The sequence below is a fragment of the Monodelphis domestica genome, chromosome 3, assembly GCF_027887165.1.
Source record: "Monodelphis domestica isolate mMonDom1 chromosome 3, mMonDom1.pri, whole genome shotgun sequence".
Taxonomy (NCBI): Eukaryota; Metazoa; Chordata; class Mammalia; order Didelphimorphia; family Didelphidae; genus Monodelphis; species Monodelphis domestica.
Genome location: NC_077229.1, coordinates 48,221,143 through 48,247,307, shown reverse-complemented (window position 1 = coordinate 48,247,307; position 26,165 = coordinate 48,221,143). Strand labels below are relative to the sequence as shown.

General features: G+C 41.9%; 1 protein-coding gene across 1 annotated transcript in view; it reads right to left on the bottom strand.

Annotated features, from left to right (window-relative positions):
* DNAH10 (dynein axonemal heavy chain 10) overlaps positions 1–26,165 on the bottom strand; it is a 196,398-nt gene extending 170,233 nt beyond the window's left edge. Inside the window, exons 1-9 of the mRNA XM_007489932.3 lie at positions 25,764–26,165; positions 23,499–23,582; positions 19,047–19,129; positions 16,840–16,948; positions 9,994–10,109; positions 7,116–7,329; positions 4,096–4,253; positions 2,404–2,634; positions 1,053–1,243 (exon numbers count right to left, since the gene is read on the bottom strand). Coding sequence (XP_007489994.2) covers positions 1,053–1,243; positions 2,404–2,634; positions 4,096–4,253; positions 7,116–7,329; positions 9,994–10,109; positions 16,840–16,948; positions 19,047–19,129; positions 23,499–23,582; positions 25,764–25,977 — 1,400 coding nt within the window. The 5' untranslated portion in view covers positions 25,978–26,165. The remainder of the gene's footprint in view (positions 1–1,052; positions 1,244–2,403; positions 2,635–4,095; positions 4,254–7,115; positions 7,330–9,993; positions 10,110–16,839; positions 16,949–19,046; positions 19,130–23,498; positions 23,583–25,763) is intronic.

The following is a 26,165-nucleotide window of genomic DNA, read 5'->3' as shown; positions in this document are numbered from 1 at the left end:
TGGCTGCCCGGAAACCACTATTGAATGGAAAGAAGGTCCTATCTTTTCTTTGTATTTCCAGAACCTAGCACAGTGTTTTGGGCACAGAAAGGGTTCCATAAATTCTTATGGAAGCAAATTAAATTTAAGCTTATTTGGGGACAGCTAAGTGACTCAGTGGTTTCAGAGCCAGGCCAAGAGACAGGAGGTCTTGGGTTCAAATGTGACTTCAGATACTTCCTGGGCAAGTCACTTAATCCCCATTGCCTAGTCCTTACCACTCTTCTGCCTTAGAACCATTAGTTCTAAGGCAGAAAGTAAGAGTTTGTTTGTTTGTTTCTTTAAATCAGTAGACTAGTGTTTAGAAAGGGGCAGCCTAGAATAGACACTCTTTGTACTAAGGAAGATGTGGTTCAAGTCCTGCCTCTGAAACATGCTAGCTGTGTAGCCTTAAACAAATCATTTAATTTCTTAATGCACCAGGAGTTAATAATTTGCCTCCCAAAAAAGAGTTTCCACAATGAAAAAAGCCTGCTCTGTTAAAAGTAATTACATTTGGATTTTTAAAAATTATCTTTAAAATGAAGTCAATATCTGGAGGGGAGAGGACAGGGAACAACATTTAAAAGAGAGAGATTAAAAAAGAGGAATCAAAGTGTTGAAAAAGAGAGAGATAGAGACGGGAGGTCCTAGGTTCAAATTTGGCCTCAGACACTTCCCAGCTGTGTGACCCTGGGCAAGTCACTTGACCCCCTTTGCCTAGCCCTTACCACACTTCTGCCTTGGAGCCAATACACAGTATTGATTCCAAGATGGAAGGTAAGGGTTATGAGAGAGAGAGAGAGAGAGAGAGAGAGAGAGAGAGAGAGAGAGAGAGAGAGAGAGAGAGAGAGAGAAAGGTTGGGGCATCTTGTTTTTTCTCCTCTGTGGACTTCTGAAATTTAATTTCTGAAAGTCACTTTGTACCACAGTTCCTTTTGGAATAAGACAAAAAGAGACAAATGGAAGAGATTCCTGAATCAAGGAAGGCAGGGCTCTTGTGCCCTTGAGGTACCATGGCAGTGACTGCTTACTTGAACAAGGTCCGTAAGTTCACAACTCGGGACACCCTCTCTGCAATTTCCCAGGCAATCCTCTCCATGAGGGGGATCATCCGCTCATCTTTATTATAGTGCCTGGAGATAATCCAGACCATCCGCAATGCACTCATCATGGAAGGAAGCGTGTCCAAAATAACATTAAATCCAGCTCCATGAGCTAAATTCTACACAGACAAATGATGAAATATTAAAACATTCTAGAGGTTTCGAGTAATGAAATCTTTCCATTTTCGAATTTAAGAAGTTCAAATGGGGCAGTAAATGTTCGATCTTATTTCTTAGTAAACAAAAAAGGTACTCACAGATCATCAGCAATTCTATACATACCCTGCCCATCTTTGAATACTCCTCAACACCTAGCATAAATCTTTGTCCCCTCTTAGACACTTAACAAATGTGCTTCACATTAAAGTTAATCATTTAGTCCAATTTCTCATTTTATATATTGGGAAACTGAGACCAAGGAAGTGGGTTAAATAAGGGTCACACAAAAACTTTATTTCTAGGAGAGTCCCCAGATCCAACCATGGCAATTATTTCTAGGGCCAGGAGCTTGGACACTAAACCTGCCCCCTTTTTAGGGTCTCCTGAGGCCAAGAAAGGGGTTACTCCATTATCTCAAGCACAAGACCTTTAGGGTAAAGTCACGTTCATCATCCCCAAATGCATAAGCAGCCAGAATCAAAAAGGGCAGTTGGCACATTACCAGAGGTTAAAAGAATTTGCCCATCCTGAGACCCCTAAGAGCCCATGTGGATCGCCTAGCCTCCTGACCCTCGTCTCTGCTCTCCTGTTCCGCCACGTTGGCTCTCTGACACCACACAGTGAAGCTGCTACCTACTCACTGAGTGACCTCAGCCAGCCTTGGCTCTCTGGGTTTCCATTTCCTTAACTGTAAAATGAGAGGATTAGCCTAGATAACTTCTAAGGTCTCTTCCAACTTTAGTTCTAGGTTCAGGCTTCTAAAGTACCTCAGAGGAAGAGGGCAAGATGCACTCATAAACAAAGGCAATAGGAAGCCAACAAAAGTATGAACAAATTTCTAAAAGCCTGGGATTAGCACGTTCTTCTGGGTGCCTTAATGGTCCTGCTTGCTATATGTCCTGTCAGTCACACACTCAGAAATGCTCCTTAATCTCATGATTTGGTTATGCCAAAAATGGGCTGGTTTTGAACCCAGGTCTTCCCAACACTAGAATCAGCCATCTATCTGCTATGCCACCCAGCTGCTGCCTCAAATGAGATAATATTCTTTATTGTTGCTATTGTTGATGTTGGGGCCCTGGTGGAAGTGGGGGGAGCCACAGTTTCCTGAAGTCCATACCTTAAAATGGCGCTCAACTGTGGAAAGAAAGCGAACGTTGTCCGAAGCTTCTATGTGATATTTGTACAAATCGTTCAAGATGGGCATCAGGTTGGTAACGAGCAGGGAGTCGGCCTCCTTGATAATCTCTATAACTTTTTTCACTGTTGGCAGCTTGGTCTGCTCATGGAGAGCACTAAAGGTTGCGGTTCTTTCCCTCCAGAATTCTATTTCTGCCAACGGGCCATTACCCTAAAGGCAAGAGCAGAGATGATGTCAAAAACCAACTCGACTTCAGCCCATCAGAAAGGGAGGTTCTAGGGAGAAGCAGAAAGGGTAAGCTCTCAGAAACAAATTCCTAAAACACAATAACAATACATTCCTCAGGGATTAAAAAAAAAGGGGAGGCAGCTATCTGGTCTGGGACTTCTACCCTGGTTAGTTCTCTGTAGACTTCTATTGGAGTCAAAGCTGGACCTGAGACCTTTCTCTGATCCTGGGGTCTGCGCCACTCCATTGGGGCTTGCTTCTGACCTTCCTGTACACCATCTGGGGCCTGTGACCACATCCTTTCCCTTTCTCAGTCTGGCCCCCATTCACTGCTCTGTCCCTCTGAAACAATATTGCTCCCAGGCTGCCTGATAGTTGCTGAGTCCAGCAGCAATCTACAGTCACCCATACCCAAACCCAGTTTAGAAACTTGAAGAGCTCAGACTTGGGTGGAGGGAGAGAAAGTAATCAGACTTCGTCCTAGATTAAACCACATTAAGAGCACTAAAGCTCAATGAGTCCCTAGCCTGGCCTGTCTCTGAGATCCTGAAATAACACAACACAAAATAGTAGAAAAAAGAAGCCACAGGACTATCCTAGACTTTCCCTCTAGGAGTGCAGAAGAGTCCAAATCTAAAGTCAGAAAGTAGGCTGAAAGAATGAGCAAACAAAAAAAGTAACCCACCATAAGGAGTTATTATGGTGGAATTTGTTGGCCAACTCAGATTTTTTAAAAGACATACAGGAGGGGTAGCTGGGTGGCTCAGTGGATTGAAAGCCAGGCCTAGAGATGGGAGGTCCTGGGTTCAAAGATAGCCTCAGACACTTCCTAGCTGTGTGACCCTGGGCAAGTCACTTAACCCCCATTGCCTAGCCCTTACTACTCTTTTGCCTTGGAGCCAATATACAGTATTGACTCCAAGACGGAAGGTAAGGGTTAAAAAAAAAAAAGACATACAGGAAAGCAGGGCCAAATAACAGAAAATAAATGTGAGCAAGAATGGCGTGTTCTTGTAGAGATAGTGACACGGAGTATTATACTAAGTGTATATTAAGGACTACCAAAAGGACTTTTTTGGAGGGCCAAGAATTGTGATTTTATTGGTAAAAACAACTTTAAGACAAAAAGACAAAGGCTAGGCAATAGGCTAAGTGATTTGCCCAGAGTCACAGTTAGGAAGTATCTAAGGCCAGATTTGAGCCCAGGTCTCTTTCTCCTGCACTTGGTCCCATAACAGCAAAAAAAAAAAAAAGGGCAGATTTTATCTGAGTCCAAGAGGCCGTGTGGTACAGTGAAGAGAGCACAAGGGTTCAGATCCCACTTTGGACACTCACTAGGATCCCTTGCAGCCTTCATCAATGAGCCCTTGTACACCCTCAGAATACCTCCAAGAGCTGCTGCTTCTTATGAACCAAGATTCTCAGAAGACATTCAGCAGTTACCTGAGGTGTCTTTTTCAACTGTTGATCTATGGCAGTGGTGATCTGACTCAGCCAGTTGATCACACATTGTTCCAGACAATCCACTGCCTCAGGCTCAGTAGCAATCTCCTTCACATCCCTGTCCAGACTAATGGCTGGCATCTGCAACTTAATTTCTCCTGTTGAGAGAAAAAAATCAACTCGCACCAGCCATACCATTAGAAAAAAAATAATAATTGAGAGTTATTTGACTTAGAATTAAGGTGCTAACCTTAGAGTTCAGAATTCCCCTGCATAAGATATTTATTAGCAATGTGACCCTGGGAAAGTCACTTAATTCTTTATGCCTCCATTTTATCATCTATAAAAGACAGTTTCTTGGGCTCCTTCCAGCTTTAAATTTGTGGCACTTCTTTATTGTTCTGGAACCAATTATTAAATGTTCAGTATGAACATTTAGATGTCAGAAAATAGATATAGACCTAGATTAGATATAGACATAAATATAAACACAATCATAGACATAGATATAGATGTAGAGATAGAAAAAATATATATAAGCATAAATATAGATATGGACATAAAAATAGATATAGACATAGACATAAACATAGATATAGACAGACACAGACATAGGCATAGATATATAGACATAGATATAGATATATAGACATAGACAAAGATATAAACATAGACATACATAGATATAGACATATAGAAATAAATATATAGATATAGACATAGATGTATATAGTCATAGACATAAAGACATAAAAACAAATATAGCTATAGATATAAACATAGATGTAGACATAAACACATACATAGGCATAGATATAGATATAGACATAGACATAGATATTGGCATTGACAAAGATATAGACATAGATATAGATATAGACATAAATATATAGGTATAGATATAGATATGGATATAGACATAGTATATATATTTGTATTGACTTATCAGTCTACAGTAGCTTTATCTTGGAACAGAAATTCCTTGAGAGCAGGACTTTTGGCCTTTGTGTCCCCAGGGCTCAGCAATGCCTTGCACATGGGAAGCATTTAATAAATGCTTACTGAATGAGTGAATGTTATATTAAGAAGAGCTAGGTCACTTGGGCAAGAACTTCTGATTCTTGATCAATAGGAAAATTGGAAAGCAGTTTGGCAGAAATTGGATTTAAATAAATATCATTTACTACCAAAAAGCCCAAAGGGATAAGCAACCTAAACATAAAAGATTACACCATGAGAATCAGAAGAGAGGATGAGATCTGATATCATTCACATCTATGGGTAAAGAAAAAATTCCTAACTAAATGAAGGACAGTCAGCGATAGAAGGACTGTTAGAACACGGACATATCGGCACAATGGATGGAGACATGAATTGATCCAGCCATTCTGAAAAGAAATGTGAAATTGTGCCTAAAAAAAGTGACTTACATACCCATTTTTTTGAAGTGAAGATCTCATTACTACGTATATTACTTTACTAAGTATATACACCAAGAAGATCAAAGATAGAAAGAAAAGGTTCCACACACTCCAAAATATTCCATGCAGCACTTTGTGTGTATGTGTGTCTGGCAGCAAACCTCTTCAAACAAAGGAGACATTCATTGGCTTGGGAGTATCAAAGCAAAATGTGATACAAGGGGACAGCTGGGTGACTTGGTGGATAGAAAGCAAGGTCTAGAGATGGGAGATCCTGGATTCAAATCTAGCTTTAGACATTTCCTAGCAGTGTGCCCCTGGGCAAGTCTCTTAAACCCAATTGCCTAGCCTTTATCACTCTTCTGCCTTGGAACCAATACGTAGTATTGAATCTAAGACAGAAGGTAAGGGTTTAAAAAAGATGTGACATGTGAATGGAATTCAGTGGAATATGACCATACCATAAGGAAGGATGAATATGAGAAATTTGTCCCAACAGGGGATCTATATGAACTGATACAAAAAAAGGCAGACAGGAAGGAGAGGCCATTATGACTACCACAATGTAAATGCAAAGAACAGAAAAAAGAAAAAGAAAAAAGAAACTCCACAATATGTAATTATAATGACCTCACTTGATCCTAGATTTGAGAATTGAGAAAATATGCCTCCTTCCTTTTGCAGCTAAAATGGAGGACTTTTTACACTTCCAGATATAGTCAATGTTTTTTTTTTGTTTTCCTCAACTATTTTATCTTTTTCTTTTTTAATCTTGGTTGCAAGGGAAGAGTACCTGGCAAAGGGAGTAGGGAAAATATGCACTAGGCCCCAGTATTTACAGAAGATATGATCCAAGCCTTACCATGGATGGCTGAAAGAAAAGGATAGAAGAGAAGACCGGATGACCCCCATATATATGTACTCTCTTCCCACTCCTGCTCCTTTCCTCCCTGCAGTCTCTCATCCCAACACACACACACACACACACACACCTAAAAAAATTAAAGTAGAAGCAGAGACTGCCTTAGGGGCAGATCACTGTGGCAGCCTGACTTCCAATACTTCTGTGGGACAATCTCCAGCACATGGGATTGACTGCCTTGAAGCAAAACTTCAAAACTTCAACCAAAAAAGAAAAAGAATCCTATTATTCTGAAATAAATATAATATAAAAACAAAAGAGACCCACAAAAATGCTTCCCCAAAAAATGGTTTAAAGGAAGAGGAATGGACCAAAAAAATGAGAAATAACACAAATGCAATGATTGGGAGGTGAATAGACTGAATAGACTGCGATACTTGAATGTATGTGATGGATTGCATTATGTGATCAGAAATGATGAATTTGGGGAATATAAAGAAAAAAGGGAACCATATGAAGAGAAGAAAAGAGAATAAGAATAATATATATTACAATTACATTTTTTAAAATAATCACAAAATCAAGAGGGGAAAAAAGGATCAAAGTAAAACAGGAACTCAAAAACAGAGGACTGATTCTGGCAAACCTAATTAGGAGTATTCCCAAGCTCATTTGTCATAGATAATTCATTTTTTACCGGTAAGGGTAGAAAGACAGAACATGAAAAAACCCTTCACCTTCAAGTTGCTGTATAGTTCTCTGAATATGGTTAGTGAATTTCTGCAGGTTCATTAGGAATTCATCCCTTATCAGCTGGACACTGTGATATTCTACTGTCTCCCCTGGCAATTTCAGGTCTTCCTCAGGAGGCGTCTCAGATCCTGAAGTGACGGTGGGTGCCCCTCCACTTTCCCCCTTATGTTGATTGAAGGAGAGAGCTGGCATAAAAACCTGAAATGTGAATTGATTAAGCAAATTACAGTGTCATTCTCAACTATTTCTGGTCTTAAATTATGGCATAAGACTTAAGTTCTGAGTTCAAGTCTCTCACAAAATATTGACTGCATGGGAGTAGGGCAGGTTACTTCTTTGCTAAGCTTCAGTTTCTTCACCTGTAAAAGGAGAAAGCTAGACCAGATTACTCTATGATCCCTTCCAAGTCTCAAACTATGATCTTACAAATATGAAGCACCAGGCACGAATGAAACAATTTAGACTAGACTTGAAACAAAAATGGATCATTCTACCCTCAGAACTACATTTCTCCACAAGCTACAGGGACCTGATAGGTCATTGAGTCTTTATTCCCTTTGTCTATTTTTAATCAATCCACTTAACCCATACTTAACCCCTATTTAACCCATGCTTAACCCCTACTTAACCCCTATTTAACATTGTTAGCCATCAAGGGAATTCACAAGTCACTTACTTAGAGAGATCCCCACTTTTAACCCAAACAATCAAAAACTTGTGAATCCTTCGATAAGAGTTGAGAGCTTCAGAGGGTGAGAAGTGGATCCCACAGACACTGCCCACTTGGGCAGAGCTAGGCAATTTGGAAGCTGTGATTGGCCCGGGTGAAGAGGGGAAGGGACAGAAGGTGACTATAAAAAGTCCTGAACTTCTGGGGCTGTAAGCCTCATCAGCCTGAATCTGGAGCTTGGAGGATCTTGGACTGGGACTGTGGCTTGGAGCTACAACTTTGGACTTGGACCTTGGCTTCAACTTGGGACCTTGGCTCATGGGTGAGTGAGCTTCTGGAGAGTAGTTCCAGAGAGGCCTTCCCCTCTTAGAGGAGGCTGTGTGGGTGAAATACTGGGTCCTCCAGTAGAGGGTTAACAAACCCTGCTGGACTGAGTCGAGCACCAGAACAATATTTAGTGTGATAGGCTAGACATCTCCTCTGCCCTCTTTTTGTATTTCATTACTTTCACTCTTTCCACCTTTTTGTAAATAAAAGCTACTAAAAGTCATTTTGACTTGGGCTATAATATTTTTGAGTCAACAACCACAATATTAATTTAGAATTCTTACATATTTAGTCCAACCCTTAACTTAATTCCTTATAAGTCCAATACCTTCATTTTACAGATGAAGAAACTGAGACATGGACAGGAAAGTTTCTCACATGGGAGTAAGTGAGATTTTAATGGAGTTCTTATGGCTGCAACACTCTTTATTCATGGAGTACCTATGTGCCTTGTGGGCAAAATGGGACACTAGGTGCTTTAGTCTTCTAGCTCATCTTTCTGCCTCAAGTCCCTTTCCACTCTAATCTATCCTCCATAAAGCAGCCAAAATTACTTTTCTAAAGCCTAGGTCTGACCATGTCACCCTCTAACTACTCTCCAATCTTTAGCAATTCCCTATAACTTTCAAATCAAGTGTAGCACCCTCTTTGGAAGCCGCAGGGTGGTATAGTGGATAGAGTGCTGGGACTGGGGTTCAGAAGAGTTCAAATCCAGCCTCAAACACTTACCATTCGTGTGACCCTGGGCAAGTCACTTAACCCTGTTTGCCTCTAACAACAATCAACAAAACAATAACACTCTTTTAAAAGTTTTAAAGCTTTTTAAGTTTAAAAAACTTAGTAATTTACATTAATAAAATAATAATGTAAATTTATTTTTAAAAGTTTAAAAAACATTGCTGGGGGGCAGCTATGGCTCTGTGGATTGAGGATCACATCTGGAGACAGGAGGACCTGGGTTCAAATCTGGTTTCATACACTTCCTAGCTGTGCGACCCTGAGCAAATCACTTAACTTCAACTGCCTAGCCCTCATTGTTCTTCTGCCTTGGAATCAAAGCACAGTATTGGTTCTAAGACAGAAAGTAAGAGTTGTTGTTGTTGTTTAATCAATAAAAAGTGAGGCAGCTAGGTCAGACAGTGGAAAGAGTGCCAGACCTGGAGCTGGAAGTACCTGGATTCAACTCTTCCTAGCTAGGTGATCCTGGGCAAGTCAAGTCATTTAAATCTGGTTGCCTAGTTCTACCACTCTTTTGCCTTAGACAGAAGGTAAGGGTTTAAAAAAGAAATTTTAAAAGAATTTCTTAAGTGTCAGGAACTTAAATGCTAGCAATCTATAAAGTCCTTGATCTCAGGGAGCTCAAAATCTAATAGAAGAGAGAACACAAAAATGGCTGTACAAACAAGCCACATACCAGATAAACTGGAGACAATCAACTGAGGGAAGGACCTGGTATTAAGGGGAATTGGGAAAGGTCTACTATAGCAGGTGGGATTTTAGCGGGATTTGGTCCCAGACTGTGGTAATGATTGGAGAGTATGGCAGAAGATTCAATACTGATGGAGCCTTCCAAAAAAAAAAATGTAGAGGGGCAGCTAGGTGGCCTGGAGATCAGAAGTCCTGGGTTTGAATTTGACCTCAGACACTTCCTGGCTGTGTGACCCTGGGCCAGTCACTTAATCCCAAATGCTGACGCACCCTTACCGCCCTTCTGCCTTGGAACCAATACTCAGTATTAATTCTAAGAGGGAAGGTAAGAGTTTTTGTTTTTGTTTTTTAATTGTATACCATTACAGTATCACTCCAGGAAAAAGTAAAATAAAAACATGGAAAGAGACAAGGAGACAATATGTATCTGTACTTACATGAAGTAAAATATTCTTAAGCATTTCTAGAACCTGCCCATTCAGTATCCCATACTCAATTTTTTCAGGCATGAGTTCCATGGCTTCGGCCATATCACTGCCTTCATTAATCGTCTCTAATGGAACAGATTAAAAAAAATTATAAACAATGAGATTGCTAAAAAAAAGGGAAGATAACTAACATTTCCACAATAATTCCCTCTCTCCTTTCTAAAGTGCTGCAAAAGGACCCTAAAGGGCAAGATTAACAAAGAATAATATGACTGTGGGCAGCAAGGTAGCTCAGTGGATAGAGAGCCACACCTGGAGTGAGAAAGACCCAAATTTAAATCTAACTTCAGACACTTCCCAGCTGCATGACCCCGGCCAAGTTACCTCACCCTGTTTGTCTCAGTTTCTTCCCTTGTCAAATGAGCTGGAGAAGGAAATGAGCAAACCACTCTTGTATCTCTACCAAGAAAATCCCAAATGAGGGGGCAGCTGGGTAGCTCAGTGGATGGAGAGTCAGGCCTAGAGATGGGAGGTCCTCGGTTCAAATCTGGCCTCAGACACTTCCCAGCTGTGTGACTCTGGGCAAGTCACTTTACCCCCATTGCCTAGCCCTTACCACTCTTCTGCCTTGGAGTCAATATTCAAAGATGGAAGGTGAGAGTTAAAAAAAAAATTCTCAAATGAGGTCACAAAGAGTCAGACACTTCTTAGCTATGTGACCCTGGACAAGTCACTTCACCATGTTTGCCTCAGTTTCCTCATCTGTCAAATGAACTGGAGAAGGACATGGCAAACCACTCCAGTATGTCTGCCAAGAAAATCTCAAATGGAGTTGCAAAGAGTCAGACAGGACTGAAGATGACTAAACAATAACATTTTCTGAGTATACTAATGACTCAGGTTCTGGGGGGGGGGAACCCTGACTGTGCTATAAGTTAGCAGATTCACACATAAGAAAAACAGGCATTATTAGTATGCATAATTATCCAACAAAAGAGTTTGGAGTGAATGCAAATAAATTTTAAAAACAGGGACAGAAATCATCTGGGGGTGTCAAGAACCATTTGATGAATTCCTAGCTTTGGGGCCAAATTCATCATTAGATTCGCATTTGACAAGGGCTCGGTGGAAAGAGAACCAGGCATGGAGTTAGAAGGTCCTGTATTCAAATCTAGCCTCACATACTTCCAAGCTATGTGACCCTGGATAAGTCACTTAACCCCAATTGCCTAGTCCTTGCAGATATTTTGCATTGGTATCAGTACTTAGTATCAATTCTAAGACAGAAGGTAAGAGTTAAACAAAAAAGTAATTATGGACTTTTATGAACTTGTAAAGCCTATGCCTATAATTTGACTTGGACTACTGGAGAAATTCTAGAACATGTTATTAAAGGGCTTATTGACAAACAGTTAACAACAAAAATAATTATCTGAAGAGGCAGAATAGCGTACTAGATAGAGGGCTGGTCTTACAACTAAAAAATCCTGAGTTTGAATCTTGCCTCTGATATACACCACTATGTGACCCTGGGCAAGTCACTCTGAGTACCCCAGGCAAGACTCACTAATACTGTAAACTAAAGATCAAAAGCCCATAGGCTTTGAGGGAGGAAGTTTCATTACTGAGAACTCCAAAGTCTGGAAAAATACCAATAATTCACATTTTAATGACACTTGGGGTTTACAAAATGTAATAACATTATGTCATTTGATAAGAAAAGGAAGCAGGTGTCCAAAAAAAGCCAGCAGTTTCATCAGCAGCAGGTCTTGTCAGACTGAGGGTGTTTCCTTTTCTTTTTAAAAAAATGCAACTAAACCATGAATGGAAAAAGGTTTTTTATCTAATTTAATTTCCTTTAAATTTTTTTGTTTTCAGTTCTAAATTATCTAAATCTCCCTATGTCTATAAATATCTAAATAAATAGATGAGGGAAATGCAGTAGATACAATATACTGATAACGCGTGTTGATATTAACTTATTTCAGTCATGGCTGACTCTTTGTGACCTCATTTGGGGTTTTCTTGGCAGAGATATTGGAGTGGTCTGCCATATCTTTCTCCAGTTCATCTTTTTTTACCTTCTGTCTTGGAATCAATATTGTGTATTGGTTATAAAGCAGAAGAGCAGTAAGGGCTAGGACAGTGATGGCGAACCTTTGAGTGACCCTGTACCATGACACACACACACACCCAAACCATGTGCTGGGTGAATCCCACCCCAACCTTACTCCACACAAGGGAGGGAGAAAACACTCCCATTGGTCTACTGGGTGGAGGGTGTAAACCTTAAAATTCCTTAGACTTATAAATGTTGGAAATTTCACCATTGGGAAATTTTATACTTGGAAAATTTCTTACTGATAGTCTATTGGAATGTGAACCCCATTGGCATGGGAGGTTCCTCCTCCTCCCTTCTTAAGATTACTTTAGGACAGAAACCTTTTGCTGAACAATGGAAAGGACTTTGACCTATGCTTAAGCATAGAACAGGAATTTCTTTGAGTCATGATTGATTTTAGAATTGATACAATGGAGATCCTTGGAATCAATCTCCACCCTACTCAGTCCTAACAGGATTGAGGAAGGGCTGCAGCATAGATCAAGATTTAATTATTCCAATCTCTACTCTACTCAGGTTAACAGGATTTAGGAAGGGCTGTAGCAAAGGATCAAAGATTTAATTATTTGAAAATATGACCTTCAACAGACATGTGCAAAGCCAGAGACCTCTGGGCAGTCCTGGGTTAAGCTAGAGCCTCCATTGGCACAGGGAAATTGATGGACAGTGATTGGTAGATGTGAGAACTGAGGGGAGGGAACTTGGATGGTTTCTTTAAAGATAGAGGGGTCTGAAGACTCAGGTGGTGATTGAGGAGTTTTTCTGAGTGGTTGGAGTGTGCTCTGAGAAGCTTGCTCTGAAGGAAGCTGAAGGTGGGGGCCTCTGAGACTGTTTCTCCATTTTGGTCACGTGAGTAATAGGGACTGATCTCTTTTCTTTGCCCCAGCTATCTAAGGGCTTGGGCCTTTTGGCCCAGCCTAAACAGAAGGGGTATTTAAGCCCTATTCCCTTCTCTCCCCTTTCTCTCTCCCTCTCTCTCTCTATCTCTAATTCCTTTCTTCCTCCTGTTTGTAATTAAACTCCATAAAAGGTTGACTGCTGACTTGAGTTTTCATTTAGGAATTACATAGCTGAATTCCTTGGCGACCTTAAATTAATATATATCAGTCTTTTAAAGTGATTTCCTTGTCACAAGGGATAAAATGAAGAGTATCTTCAACGAATGTAGAGAGGGGGAGGGGAGTAGTCTAAGGGCTCTGCTCCCCTCCAGCTCTGCCACCTGTGAGCTGCCCACCTTAACCCCTGTGCACTCCCTTTGGCTGCTGGGCAAAGGGGTGAGGGATATGAAAAAATGTCATCAGGCATGGTGGGGAGGGGAAGGGAGAAGCTCTGCCTGAGACCCTCTGCCAGATCCACTGCCTTTCTAGTGATGAATTCTGAAATGGGTGTGGAAGGGTGGCAATGTGCCCACAGAAAGTGCCCTGTGGGCCATAGTTTTGCCATCCCTGGGCTAGGCAATGGGGGTTAAGTGACTTGCCCAAGGTCACACAGCTAGGAAGTTTCTAAGACCAGATTTGAACCCAGGATTTCCCATCTCTGGGCCTGGTTCTCAATCTACTAAGCCACCTAGCTGCCCCCTTTTCAGATCATTTTACAGATGAACAAACTGAGGCAAACAGGTGACGGCCAGAGTCACCTGACTAGTAAGTGTCTGAGACCGAACTCAGCAAGATCAGTCTTCCTGACTCTACCAGGCTCAGCACTCTATCCAGTTCACCATCTAGTTCAAATGGATTACATTTAGATTTTCTAATATACTGAGATTTTAGCAAAGCTTTTTTTTTTTTAAACCCTTACCTTCTGTCTTGGAGTCAATACTGTGTATTGGCTCCAAGGCAGAAGAGTGGTAAGGGCTAGGCAATGGGGGTCAAGTGACTTGCCCAGGGTCACACAGCTAGGAAATGGCTGAGGCCAGATTTGAACCTAGGACCTCCCGTCTCTAGGCCTGACTCTCAATCCACTGAGCTACCCAGCTGCCCCCTTAGCAAAGCTTTTGACACAAAGTCTCTGGGTTTATTCTTAGGAAAAAGGTGGAGAGATAGAGACTAGACCATAGGTGGATTCAAACAAGGTTGAATGGCCAGACCCAAAGAGGATTCTCTGGTGGTTGGATGCCAACAATTTAAACGCCTCTCCAGGAGTGCTCCAAGGATCTGTGACTGATGCTATTCGGTTTAATACTTTTATCGATGACTTGGATAAAAGGTAGAAATATCAACCATATCAGATTTGCAACTGACACAAAGCTGGCCTGAGCAGCTAACACGAGACCTGAGAAAATGTCCATAGGTCTGAATCTAAGAAGGTGACATTTAAACTTGGGTTCAAAAAATTAACCTGGCAAGTAAAAGACAGGGAGGCCTGGCTAGCGAGCAGTCTTATCTCCCTGAAAGAGGCCAGATGGACTTAAAGGGCCAGAAAGGTCAGTATGAAGAAGGTAATGATACCCTCTGGAGTCTGCTATCATCAGGCCACAGCTAAGGCATTTAGTTCTGGCATCCTAGTTTTAAGGACCCTGATAATTGGAGCATGGCTGAGGGAAAAACAATCAGAATGAGAATCAGTTGGGGTTAGAGACCCAAAGGAAGAGACCCCTGCAGGGGGAAGGAGAGAGAAGTTCAAGTACCTGAAAGACTGTCATCGGGAAAACGGGTTAGATTTGTTCTGTTCAGTCCCAAAAGAAAGAGCCAGGAGTGATAGAGAAAGGTTGAACAGTCAAATCTAAAAGTAGGTCTGCACTGGCTTTCTCAGGAGGTAGTGAACTCCCCCTCACTGGAAGTATTCAAGCAAAGGCTGGCTGATCATAAGGTATTTGGTGGGGAGGAAGAGGATGGAGGGGTTAAGAATTGGACTAGATGGTTACTGAGGTTTCTGAACTTGGAAACTATGAACACAAAACTCTAAGATTCAATTACTTTGTCTCTGTCCCTTTACAGCTAAATCCCCACATCCATTGTCCCCAGTTCCTATTGTCTCCACTCTAATCCCCAACCCTTTACAATCTGGCTTCTCTCAAGGTCCCAGTGTTCTTTGAACTATCAAACTAAAGCCCTCATCCTTCTTGACTTTGGTGGAGCATTTGACACCATTAACTACCCTTTCCTCCTGGTTACTGTCTCTCTCCTCTCTGGGTTTCTTAACACTAGAGTCCTTGGCTCTCCTTCTGCCCATCTGACCATTCCTTTCCAGTCTCCTTGGGTATATCTTCCTCTAAGGCAGGTAGGTGGCACCATAGTTTAAGAAAAACTCATCTTTATGAGTTCAAATCCATCCTGATACTTCCTAGCTGGGTGACCCTGGCCAAGTCACTTAACCTGATTGGCCTCATCTGTCAAATGAGCTGGAGAAGGAAATGACAATCCACTGCAGTATCTTTGCCAAGAAAACCCCAAGTAGGGTCATGGAGAGTCAGACACTGAACAACTGAATAACAAATCCAATACAAAAAGCTAAAAAGTCTCTAACAATCAGCTGAAGCTGAAAGAGGTTTGAGTTTAATTAATATAATTTATAGAAGAGTTTAACAGTAGATCCATCACATATCAGATTTAATGACAATAAATTTATTGGGGGGAAAGTAGATTGGGAAGCAACTCCATTTGCCAAATAATGATTGAATGACAAATGTAGGTTGATTATGGCTACAAGAGTTTGGCAAAAAAATCAATCAAAGCATTCTTCAGGAATGAATTGGTCATATGGAATTTACAATAAAGAGTTTAAATATTTTATTATTATTTGTAAATTGTGTGTCATATATCCTAGTAAAATGTACAATAAAGTTATGGAGGGGCTCAGCGGATTAAGATCTAGGGCTAGAGACGGGAGTTCCTGGGTTCCAATCTGGCCGCAGACACTTCCCAGATGTGTGACCCTGGGCAAGTCACTTAGCCCCCACTGCCTAGTCCTTGCCACTCTTCTGGCTTGGAACCAACACACAGAATTGATTCCAAGATGGAAGGTGAGGGTTTTAATAATAATAATAATAAAGTTATGGATGTGTGGTTTTGTGATTATACTTTTTTTTTTTAAGAATTGCTTGTTAAAGATTTCCCAGCATATACTGTATAAGAAAGTGCACATTCAGAGAGGGCAAAGGAGGAAAGTTTCAAGGAATAAACAATCAGCTCCACATCAAAGGCTGCAGATAGGTCTAGAAGAATAGATTGGCAAAATATTATTGAATTTGAAAGTTGGGGAGGCTATGAAACAACAGATTCAGAAAAGTAGTGGGAATGAAAACCAGGCCATAATGGGTTAAGAAGGGAAGAAACACAAAGCAGCTGGGTTGCCCAGTGGATAGAGAGCCAGGCCTGGAGATGGAAGGTCCTGGGTTCAACTGTGTCCTCAGACACTTCCTAGCTATGTGACCCTAGGCAAGTCACTTCACTTTACTCTGATTGCCTAGCCCTTGGAATCAATCCTTAGTACGGAATCGAAAACAGAAAGTAAGGGTTTAAAAAAAAGAAAAGGAAGAAGAAGGGATGAGACAGGAAGTAGAGGGGAAAAGGAAGTACCTGGAGGCCTAAGGAGAGAATAAAATTAATAAAAGAACAGCTTCACATTCTCTACCACCATGGGTAAGTTTGACTGCCCAGATGGAGAAGAGGCAAAATTTCGCCTGAGAAAGCTCTGAAATAACAAAATATAATTTGTTTTCATTTTTACAAGCAGCTTTTATGTTGTGGCTACTTGGGAAATAAACTGAAATATACAAATTGAAGCATACATACCTTTTACATTTCTGAGAAAGTAAACGATATTTTGGTACAAATATTCTTCGGGAACAAAATCAGAACGCATCTGAAGATACAATCTGTCAACCATCTGCTTAATGATTTTCTGAAACAGAGAACAGATAGCTTTGACATAGATATACATATGTCTTGTATTATTCATCAAAAAAAAAAGACAACTTCAAGGTCACTAGTGTTATTTTCTGGTGCCCAAACCCCTGTGACATGACTGGCACTGTAACAAAATTCCTTAGACGAGTAAGCTATAAATTTGACTATGAATTCTATCCCTGATCTTTGTATTCATTTGCTGACTGGTATAAATGTGTCCTGGTGACCTTTTGAGACAGAAAACTCTCCTGGTCACTGGGATGGGATATATGCATATGCCAGCTTTGCCTCTTGGACTGGGGATGAGCCACTGCATCAAGGGATTACAGGTTTATAGATGAAGTTCTTAAAGGGACCTCAGAGACCATCTAGTCTCATGTTGGTGAACCTATGGCCTGTGTGCCAGGGGAAGCTGCTCCCTTCCCCCTCTGCACATGCACCTGAGGACATTTTTTTTCACATCATCCTCCCCTCTGCCCAGCAGCCCAATGGGGGAGCTTTCTCCCTCCCCTGACTAGGGTAAGGCATGAGAGTGCAATTTGGGCCCTCGGTCTCTAAAAGGTTCACCATCACTGATGTAGTCCAATCCCCAACTTTTAACTGAAACTTATTTGGGTCTAAATCAAATGTTTTAAATTAATGAATTGAAGGCAAGTAAGTGGCTCAGTGAGAGCCAAGCCACAAGATAGGAGGTCCTGGGTTCAAATCTGAGCTCAGACACTTCCTAGTTGTGTGCCCCTGGGCAAGTCACTTAAGCCCCATTGCCTAACCTTTACCACTCTTCTGCCTTGGAATTAATACACAGTACTGATTCCAAGATAGAAGGTAAAGGTTAAAAAAAATTAATGAATCCTATTTGGCCTGTTGATTTATATCCCAGTGTCTTGCCCAAAAGTCACATAGATTGTAAGGGTCAGAGGCAGGATTTGAGTCCAGGTCTTCCTGACTCCAAATTCAGCTGCCAATCAACTCTGGCTCCCTACATATTCACCACAGAGGGCACACCCAAAGGGGGCTTTCCTCAAACTCAACTGCCAAGAAAAGGCCTGCAGACTCAGAACATCCTTGGATTTCTGGTTCGGTGTGATTAGACAGCAGGTTCCATGTGACAAACATATATGTCGGTCTTAGACTCTTAGGAGCAAATGAACATATCATCAGCACTTTGCAAATTTTTTTTAAACCATTACCTTCTATCTTAGAATCAATATTATATATAGGTTCTAAGGCAGAAGAGTGATAAGGGCTAGGCAATGGGGATCAAGTGACTTGAGCAGGGTCACACAGCTCAGAAATATCTGAGCACTTTGCAAATTTAAAGCAATGTATAAATGTTCTTTTTTAACTCCTATCTGTTGTTTCCTCAGACATGTCCAACTAACTCTAGAATGATTTGCCATTTCCTTCTCCAGTGGATTAAGGCAAATAGCAGTTAAATGACTTGCCCAAGGTCATACAGCTAGTGTGTATCTGAGGTCACATTTGAACCCAGATCTTCCTAACTCCAGGTCCAGCAATCTATCTACTAAGCCATTTAGCTGCCTCTATGCCATCTGGCATATGGTAGCTGCTAAACAGATGTTTTTTGACTATTCTTATCTTTATCAGTATAATTATTGCATTTTCAATAAGTTTCATGTGAACTGGTTACATGCTGCCATCTCAGTTTCTATTTACTACACAAGTACAAGTTCACACCTAGAAATAAGCCATTTATCTCATAAGGAACAGCAGTACTAAACTCAGCCTCGTCATTAAATTAAATATAAGACAATGAATTGTTCATCAACAGCAACCTTCCGAGGCCAAGTGCTGGGGGAGCCGCCATCTATTCCCAATGGCATGAACCCCTACCCCGATGGAATCGTGGCTTTGCCAAACCGATGGGCCTTCAGGGCCTCTTGTGGCTGGGCTTGGGTGGCTCTGGAAGACAGAGTGAGCTGATGACTCTGATGACTCACTCAAATCCAATGGAGCCCAAATCAGGTCATCGATGGCCCTTTGACGTCATTGGTCCTCTAGGAAAACAAAGGATGAACAACCACCACTAAGCATGGGTCAGGCTCAAGCAGGAGAAGAAAGGAAGCACGTACCTTGACTGGGGGTTTTTCTACTACTTCTTGTTCTGTAGTTGTGTTACTCTGAATATTTGACTCACTCCGAAGAGATTGCTTAACTGGAAAAACATCAATGAAAAGAATATTGGGTCAGGAGGAGACAGCTTTCATTTTAGCTGCTAAAAGTTGTGCAGAAATCAATTTTTTTACCAATTACATAAGCTTAATAAGCTTTCCAAAGTCATCACCCAAATTGTCTCCCTTCCTCCTTCCCTCCCCCACTCCCAGAGCTGGCAAACAATTCAGTCTGGGTTATACATGCATTATCACGTGAAACATTTCCATCTTGTTCACCAAATATCAATTTTTTAAAATAAATTAATCCTACTTTTTTACTAATTTACATCATAATTGAAGCCTGATCTTTTCCCTTTTTTTTTTTAATCCTTACCTTATCCTAGTATCAACTCTAAGACAAAAGATTGGTAAGAGCTAGGTGACTGGGGTTAACAGGATCACATAGCTAGGAAGTGTCTGAGGCCATATTTGAACCCGGGTCCTCCTAGTGCTGACGCTAGTGTTCTTTCCACTGAGGCACCTTGCTGCCCCTTTTCTTCTATTTCTGATAGGTCTGGTATCTTCCACTTTGGCTTTGTGTTCTCTGTGGTTAGTCTCTTACTATTACTATTATTCTTTTCAATCACTAAAGACATTCAGATTTTTTAATTTTTTTAATTTTTATTTAATTTTTATTTATTTTTTTCATTATTCATATTTTTCATCTTCGATTACCTCATATTATGGTGGTGAATCAGAGACAGGGCCTGGCCTCGTGATTTCACTGATATAGGGAACTCCAAGATGAGAACTCATTCTGTTGATGCAAGTCCTGCACCTCTTTTCAGTTTGTGGTCTTTTGATTACAGCAGATGGAAGGTGAGAGATTTGCCCAGGGTCATCAAGCCAATACGTTTCAGAAGCAGAACTTGAACTCAGGTCTTCCCACTCCAAGCCTCATGGCCATTACCAGTAATGGACCATAGGCAGCTTTTTAAGGTTTCCAAAAGTTTTTCCTATATACTACCTCATTTTGAACCTCAAAAGGGAGACCGAGTGGTGCTGTGAACACAACACTGGATTTGTAATCATTGAATTTGGGTTCAACTCTCATTGATTTCCTGTGTGGCCTTAAGGATATTCTATTAACTTTGCTTAATCTCTCTAGGCCAGATTTTCCTCATCTGTAAAAAAGAGTTGAATGAGACAATCCCCAAAGTCCCTTCTAGCTCAAAATCTACACTCCTAGATCCTAGATGCTTGCAAGGTAGGAACACGAGATATTATTGTCCCCATTTTAAAGATGAGAAAACTGAGGCAAGTTCATAAAATTAGTATATGAACCTGGATTTGCTTGGCTCTCCTTAGTTACATCCTATTATCTATAAAATACTTACTGTACAATCAAAGAAACTTTTGGTGAATTCTCTCACAAAGAAATGTGTCCTTTTGTATTATATAGAATTGCCCTCAAATCAATCTGTTTCAAAAGCAAGATTGGTTTCCTTATATCAGTTTTTCCTAAGATAGGACCATGAGGCAATGAGGACCCCTTCTAAGGGATTCTCCCTGCTACTCTACCTCAGTGCCCTTCTCCTTCCTTTATGTTCTCTTCCCTGACAATCTCCTTGACCCCCGAAGCTTTAGTATCAGATAGATGACTTTTCCCCTTTCTGCTGAGGACAACATCATCTTCCCAGTTTTCTGGCTTCACAACATTGGAGTCATCTTGACTCTTTCCTCTGCCTTACTCTCCTTTATTAGTTGACAACGCTCATCGGCATACTGTTATTATTCATGATACGATCCTTTAGAAAAGGGTCACGTTTCCTTTAATTTCTCATCTTCCCAATCACCTGTCAGGTAAATTCATATTTTTTCCTTTGCTGAATTTATTGTTTAAATTTCACGTTCATTTTCAAAATCTTAAATTTTCCCTGTATTATTTCCTTAGACTACTGAATGATTATGACATTGTTTTTAATAATAATTGCTAGCATTCATGTAGCACTTTTTAAGATCTGCCAAGAGTTTTATATATATTATTTCATTTGATCCTGGGAAGATATCTCCAATTTATAATGTATATGATAGATAATATAATGTATATAGTAAATAATATAAAGACTAAACTGAGACAGGTGGAAGTTAAATGACTTGCCCAGGGTCACACAACCTGAAGCCAAATTCAAACACCTATCTTGGAGTCAGAAAGGTATGAGTTCAAATAGTTTTAAGTGAGGCAAGCCTAGCAAGGCATTCTTTCAAAAGGCTGGGATTTGCAGAAAGATGTCTAAATTAATTCCGAAAGGAATTCCTATAGGGAGTTGGGCAAACTAGGAACTGAGAGTCAGGCCCAGAGATGGGAGGTCCTGGCTTCAAATCGGGCCTCAGATACTTCCTAGCTGTGTGGCCCTTGACAAGTCACTTAACCTTCATTGACCAGCCCCTGGCCTTTTGTCCTACAGTGGCAGAGTTATGCAATTTCCCCCCAAATCTGCCCTTCCTTCTGTCATCCTATAATTAGTGGTTTGGCTGAAACTCTGGGTTCCGTCTCCTTTGGGTCTCCCACCCCTGCTCTATCTGCCTCCCTTGCCTTTAGTATATTCCTTTTTCATTTATTTTAGAATCCCTGATCTCCTTCAAGACCCAGCTCAAACACCACCTTCTACAGGAAGCCTTCCTTGATTCCTCCAGTCTTTCTCCAAGGCAGGTGGGTGGTGCCATTCTATGTCAGTCTCTTTTTTTTTTTTTTAATCCTTTCTTTGTCTTAGCATCAACCGTAAAACAGAAGAGTGGCAAAGGCTAGGCAATCGAGGTTAAGTGACTTGCCCAGGGTCACACAACTAAGAAGTATCTGAAGCCAGATTCAAACCCAGGCAATTCTTCCCAACTCTCCCCACTGTGCCACCTAACTGCCACTGTCATATCCTCTTAATGGACTGAAATATCCATGAAGACAGTAACACACTTTCTCTCATTTTCATATCGCCCACAGAGCCTCATATAGGGCTCTTCATCTAGGAGGAAGCAGCTTCAAAATGCTTACTGTTTGAGTTTCACTCAAATCACTCTTTGTTACAAGGAAGGATTAAATGGGAAGGGAGTGACACAGGGAAACAATTCTCATGTTTCTGAATAGGCATAAATACAAACCGAGAGGCAGCGTGGCCTAGATGAGAGAGAACTGGTCTCCTTGAGTCAGAAAAATCTGAATTCAAGTCTGCCTTCTGACCCACCTGGGCAAATCACCTATCAATGCCCCAGAGAGCTCTCTAGGATTTTGGGTAGTAGAGGAGGGGCCAACAGGCATTGGCAGAGGGAGTTTCCTCACCTGGGAGTTCCCCAGAGCAATGAAGTTCCATATCTAGTACCTACTCAAGGTTCACACCACTAGTAAGTATTTGGGGCAGGATTTGAACTCAGGTCTTCTAGGCTACAAATCTAACACTATACCCCCAACACTATATACCTCCAGGCAAAATGGTGGAGTGGGTCAAATCTCTTCAGGCTCTTCTAGAAGAAAGCTCTTAAGAATTCAAGCTTTATTGCCAAATCCAACCCATTCCTAGGAAATCCTCTTCTAGATTACTGGATGAAGCTCCAAAGACTCAGTGCCTAGGCAAAGCTCAAAGATCATATATCATGGAGAAGATGCTGACCTGAGTAGGTTGGGTTTCTTCATTCAGGAGTTCTCTACATCCCCATGCCTAAGGTTTGCAGAGTACTTTATAGGTGTTATCTCACAACAACCCTGGAAGATAGGGGCCACTATTATCCCCATTTTACAGATGAGAGGTGACTGAGGCTGAGAGGTAAAAGTAATTTTCCCCAGGGTCACACAGCTAGTAAGTGTTTGGGGCAGGATTTGAACTCAGGTCTTCTAGGCTACAAATCTAACACTATATACCTCTAGGCAAAATTTTCCCTTTCCTGTGTTTATATAAGAATGTCCATATGCCCTTTTTCTTTCTTTAGTTTTTAAACCCTTACTTTCCGTCTTTGTGGCCATTTTTTTAAACCCATGCCTTCTGTCTTAGTATCCATTCTTTATTTGTTTTTAACCCTTACCATCTATCTTAGAATCAATACTAAGTATCAATTCCAAGATAGAAGAACAGTAAGTAAGGACCAAGCAATTAAGGTTAAGTGACTTGCCCAGGGTCACACAGCTAGGAAGTGTCTGAGGCCACATTTGAACCCAGGTCTGGTGCCCTATCCACTGAGCTACTTGGCTTCCTACCTAGCATGTCCCTTTTCAACACATCTAGCATTTTCATGAGTGTTTGAGTAAGGAAAAGAAAGAAAAGCAAGGTCACCTCATATAACAACGCTTAGATTCAGAATGCTTATGAGTTCAAGTGTGAACAGAGATCCCCAGAGAACAATCTTGCTCAGGGGTCACACGCTAGTATTCTCAGGACACCGCACCTGTGCCTTTGTCCATTGCTGTCATTTGGGAAAGCTGTTCATCCTCCTCCTCTTCTTCTTCCGATGATGCAACCCCTGGAATTTCTTTGTAGCCCAAATGAAAAGAAATTAGACGATTTAAAACAATGGCACATGGCACAGAATGCCCACAATTCCTTAGAGTTAAGTTTTTTTCTCATCCCTCTTTTGTGGTCTGGACCCTTTCGGGCAGTCTACTGCAATCTACAGACATTCAGTCAGCCAACGAGGATTTATTAAGTGTTTACTATGTACCAGGCACTGAGGAGAAAAAAAGTTCCCAAGAGCACCTGCTCTTGAGAAGTCTCAAGTCTAATGGGGGGAGACGACACATCCAAACAAGATCTAGACAGGATCGATGAGTGATCGCCTCAGAGGGAAGGCACTAGAATAAAGCGGGCCCTGACAGGCATTCTTGCAGAAGGTGGGATCTGAGTTGAGCCTTGAGGGAAGACAGGAAGGAAATGGGGAAAGGGAGAACATTCCAGGCAGGTGCAAATGTACCAAGTGTGCAAGGAAAGGCGAAGAGGCCAGTGCTACCAGATCCCATCGTGCAAGAAGGGGAGTATGGAGAGGTAGGAGGGACTGAGTTCTAAGAGCTTGAAAAGCCAGAGAATTTTAGGTTTGATCCTGGAAGTAGTAACAGGGACCCACTTGGCCAGGGACACACAGCTAGGAAGTGCCTGAGGCCAGACTTGAACTCAGAAAGATCAGGCTTTCTGACTCCAATCCAGGCACTCTTTCCAATGCACCACCTGGCTGCCCTTTAACATTGGCAGAAATTTAGTAAATATTTGTTGATTTTCTGTTGCTCAGTGAGAAACTGGATTGGAGGTATGTGACTCAGTAAACGTCTCATAAATAAGTGACTGCTAAGGCCTGGGAGGCAGGGGCACGCTTGGTCAGACCTTACATGCCACTTTATTTTGCCTTTCCCATGCACTCACAAACCTATTGCAGTTATCTGCACTTGTGTCTTATCCCCCTTCCAGACTGCAAACTCCCACATGCCCAACTTCGATGGGTGCTAACTAGCTTCCATGCTTCAATGAATCCATAATCTCAGCAACCAGTCCAGATCAAGACGTGCCTATGCTTTGTCGCCCAGAGCAACTCTTATACATGTAAATCCTAAAAACCGCCTCTCCAAGGCACTATGAGTGTCTTCCTCTGAATGGCATGGCACGGATTATAATAACAGTCACCTTTTTTGTTTATTATGCTTTAAGGTTTGCAAAGCACTCTGTCTATACTAATTTGCTGAATAAAGAAATGATGCCGTAATGCAATAGTACCTCTAGGATCAAACCCAAACTCCTGTCTTTGATATATAAAACCTCTGAACCACTTGGCCCCCACCTACCTTTCCTAGGACCCATTTTGATTCCTTCCTGTACTCTACAGGATCTCCCACCTTTGCTCGATCTGCCTCCCTTGCCTTTAGCACACTCCTTTTTCATTTATTTTAGAATCCCTGATTTCCTTCAAGACCCAGATCAACACCACCTTCTACCGGAAGCCTTCCTTGATTCCCCCAGTGGCTTGTCTTCTTGCCAGTCATATTGCATCTAGTTTGCAATTTTTTGCTTCTACTTTGTTTTACTGTCGCCTTTGCAAACCCAACCCCCAGGACAGAGTGCTGCACATAATAAGCATTTAAGAAATGTTTGTTGACTAAATGATTGACACCATTGGTTACTGGAGATATAGGAAACACCAGGGGCAAACAGACTGGGCAGATTCTATGCACCTTCATAGGAGACACATAAGTAGAAAAGGGGGTTGGGGAGGCATAAGCATGGGCACGGGGAGGATGCACATACATGGAGATTCAGAAGGACAGAGTGCATGAGGGTTTGTAGGGCTTAAACTCAGTTTCTTCTGTGATAAAATTCCAAATCCTCAGCTTGGCATGTAAAGCCCCCTGCAATCTGGCCCCTACCTACATATACACGGGTCCCCCTGCATGCACTGCCCATCCTAGTCTCTCACTTCTGTCCTCCTAGCATCCTTAGTTTCCCGCAAGCCCAGCCCAGGTGTCCTGATCCCTTTAGAGTTCTTCCGCCTTGTATCGCTTGGCAGACACTTTGAAACTTCTTATCTGTACACACACAGTATCATCCCCTAGAAAGAGTATAAAGTTCCTCGCGGTCAGGCAGGGACGGCCTCTGTATCCTCTGGTACTGCCCGCTGATGCCCCCGCGGGGCAGAGGGGGGAGGGGCAGGAGCCACCGAATCAGCCCTCACCTATCTCCACGTCCACCTCCTCGGGCACCACGGTGCGGAAGAAGAAGATCGTCGCGGGGCCCTCCTCCTCAGAGCTCTGGTCCAAGAAGTGCAGAATCTCTTGCTCGGCCTCGCCGTCGTTCCGAGTCATCAGCTCCTCGAAAAAGTCCGGATTGTCGAGCTGAAAGGCTAGATACACCCGGTCCCGGATCCATTCCACTCGCAGGTCGTCCATGTCGCAGCTGTCAGCCTCCCCTCCCGGTTTTCCAGACTCTTCTCAAATCCCGAGCGCCGACTCCGGCCGAAGCGTCCCTGGCAACCGCCGCCTCCGCCCCTGGCAACCGTCTCCTGAGGCCACCGGACCTACTTCCTCAGGGGAGTCTCCCTCTCTCTGAAGCGGAAGGAAACCGCCCGAAGCGGAAG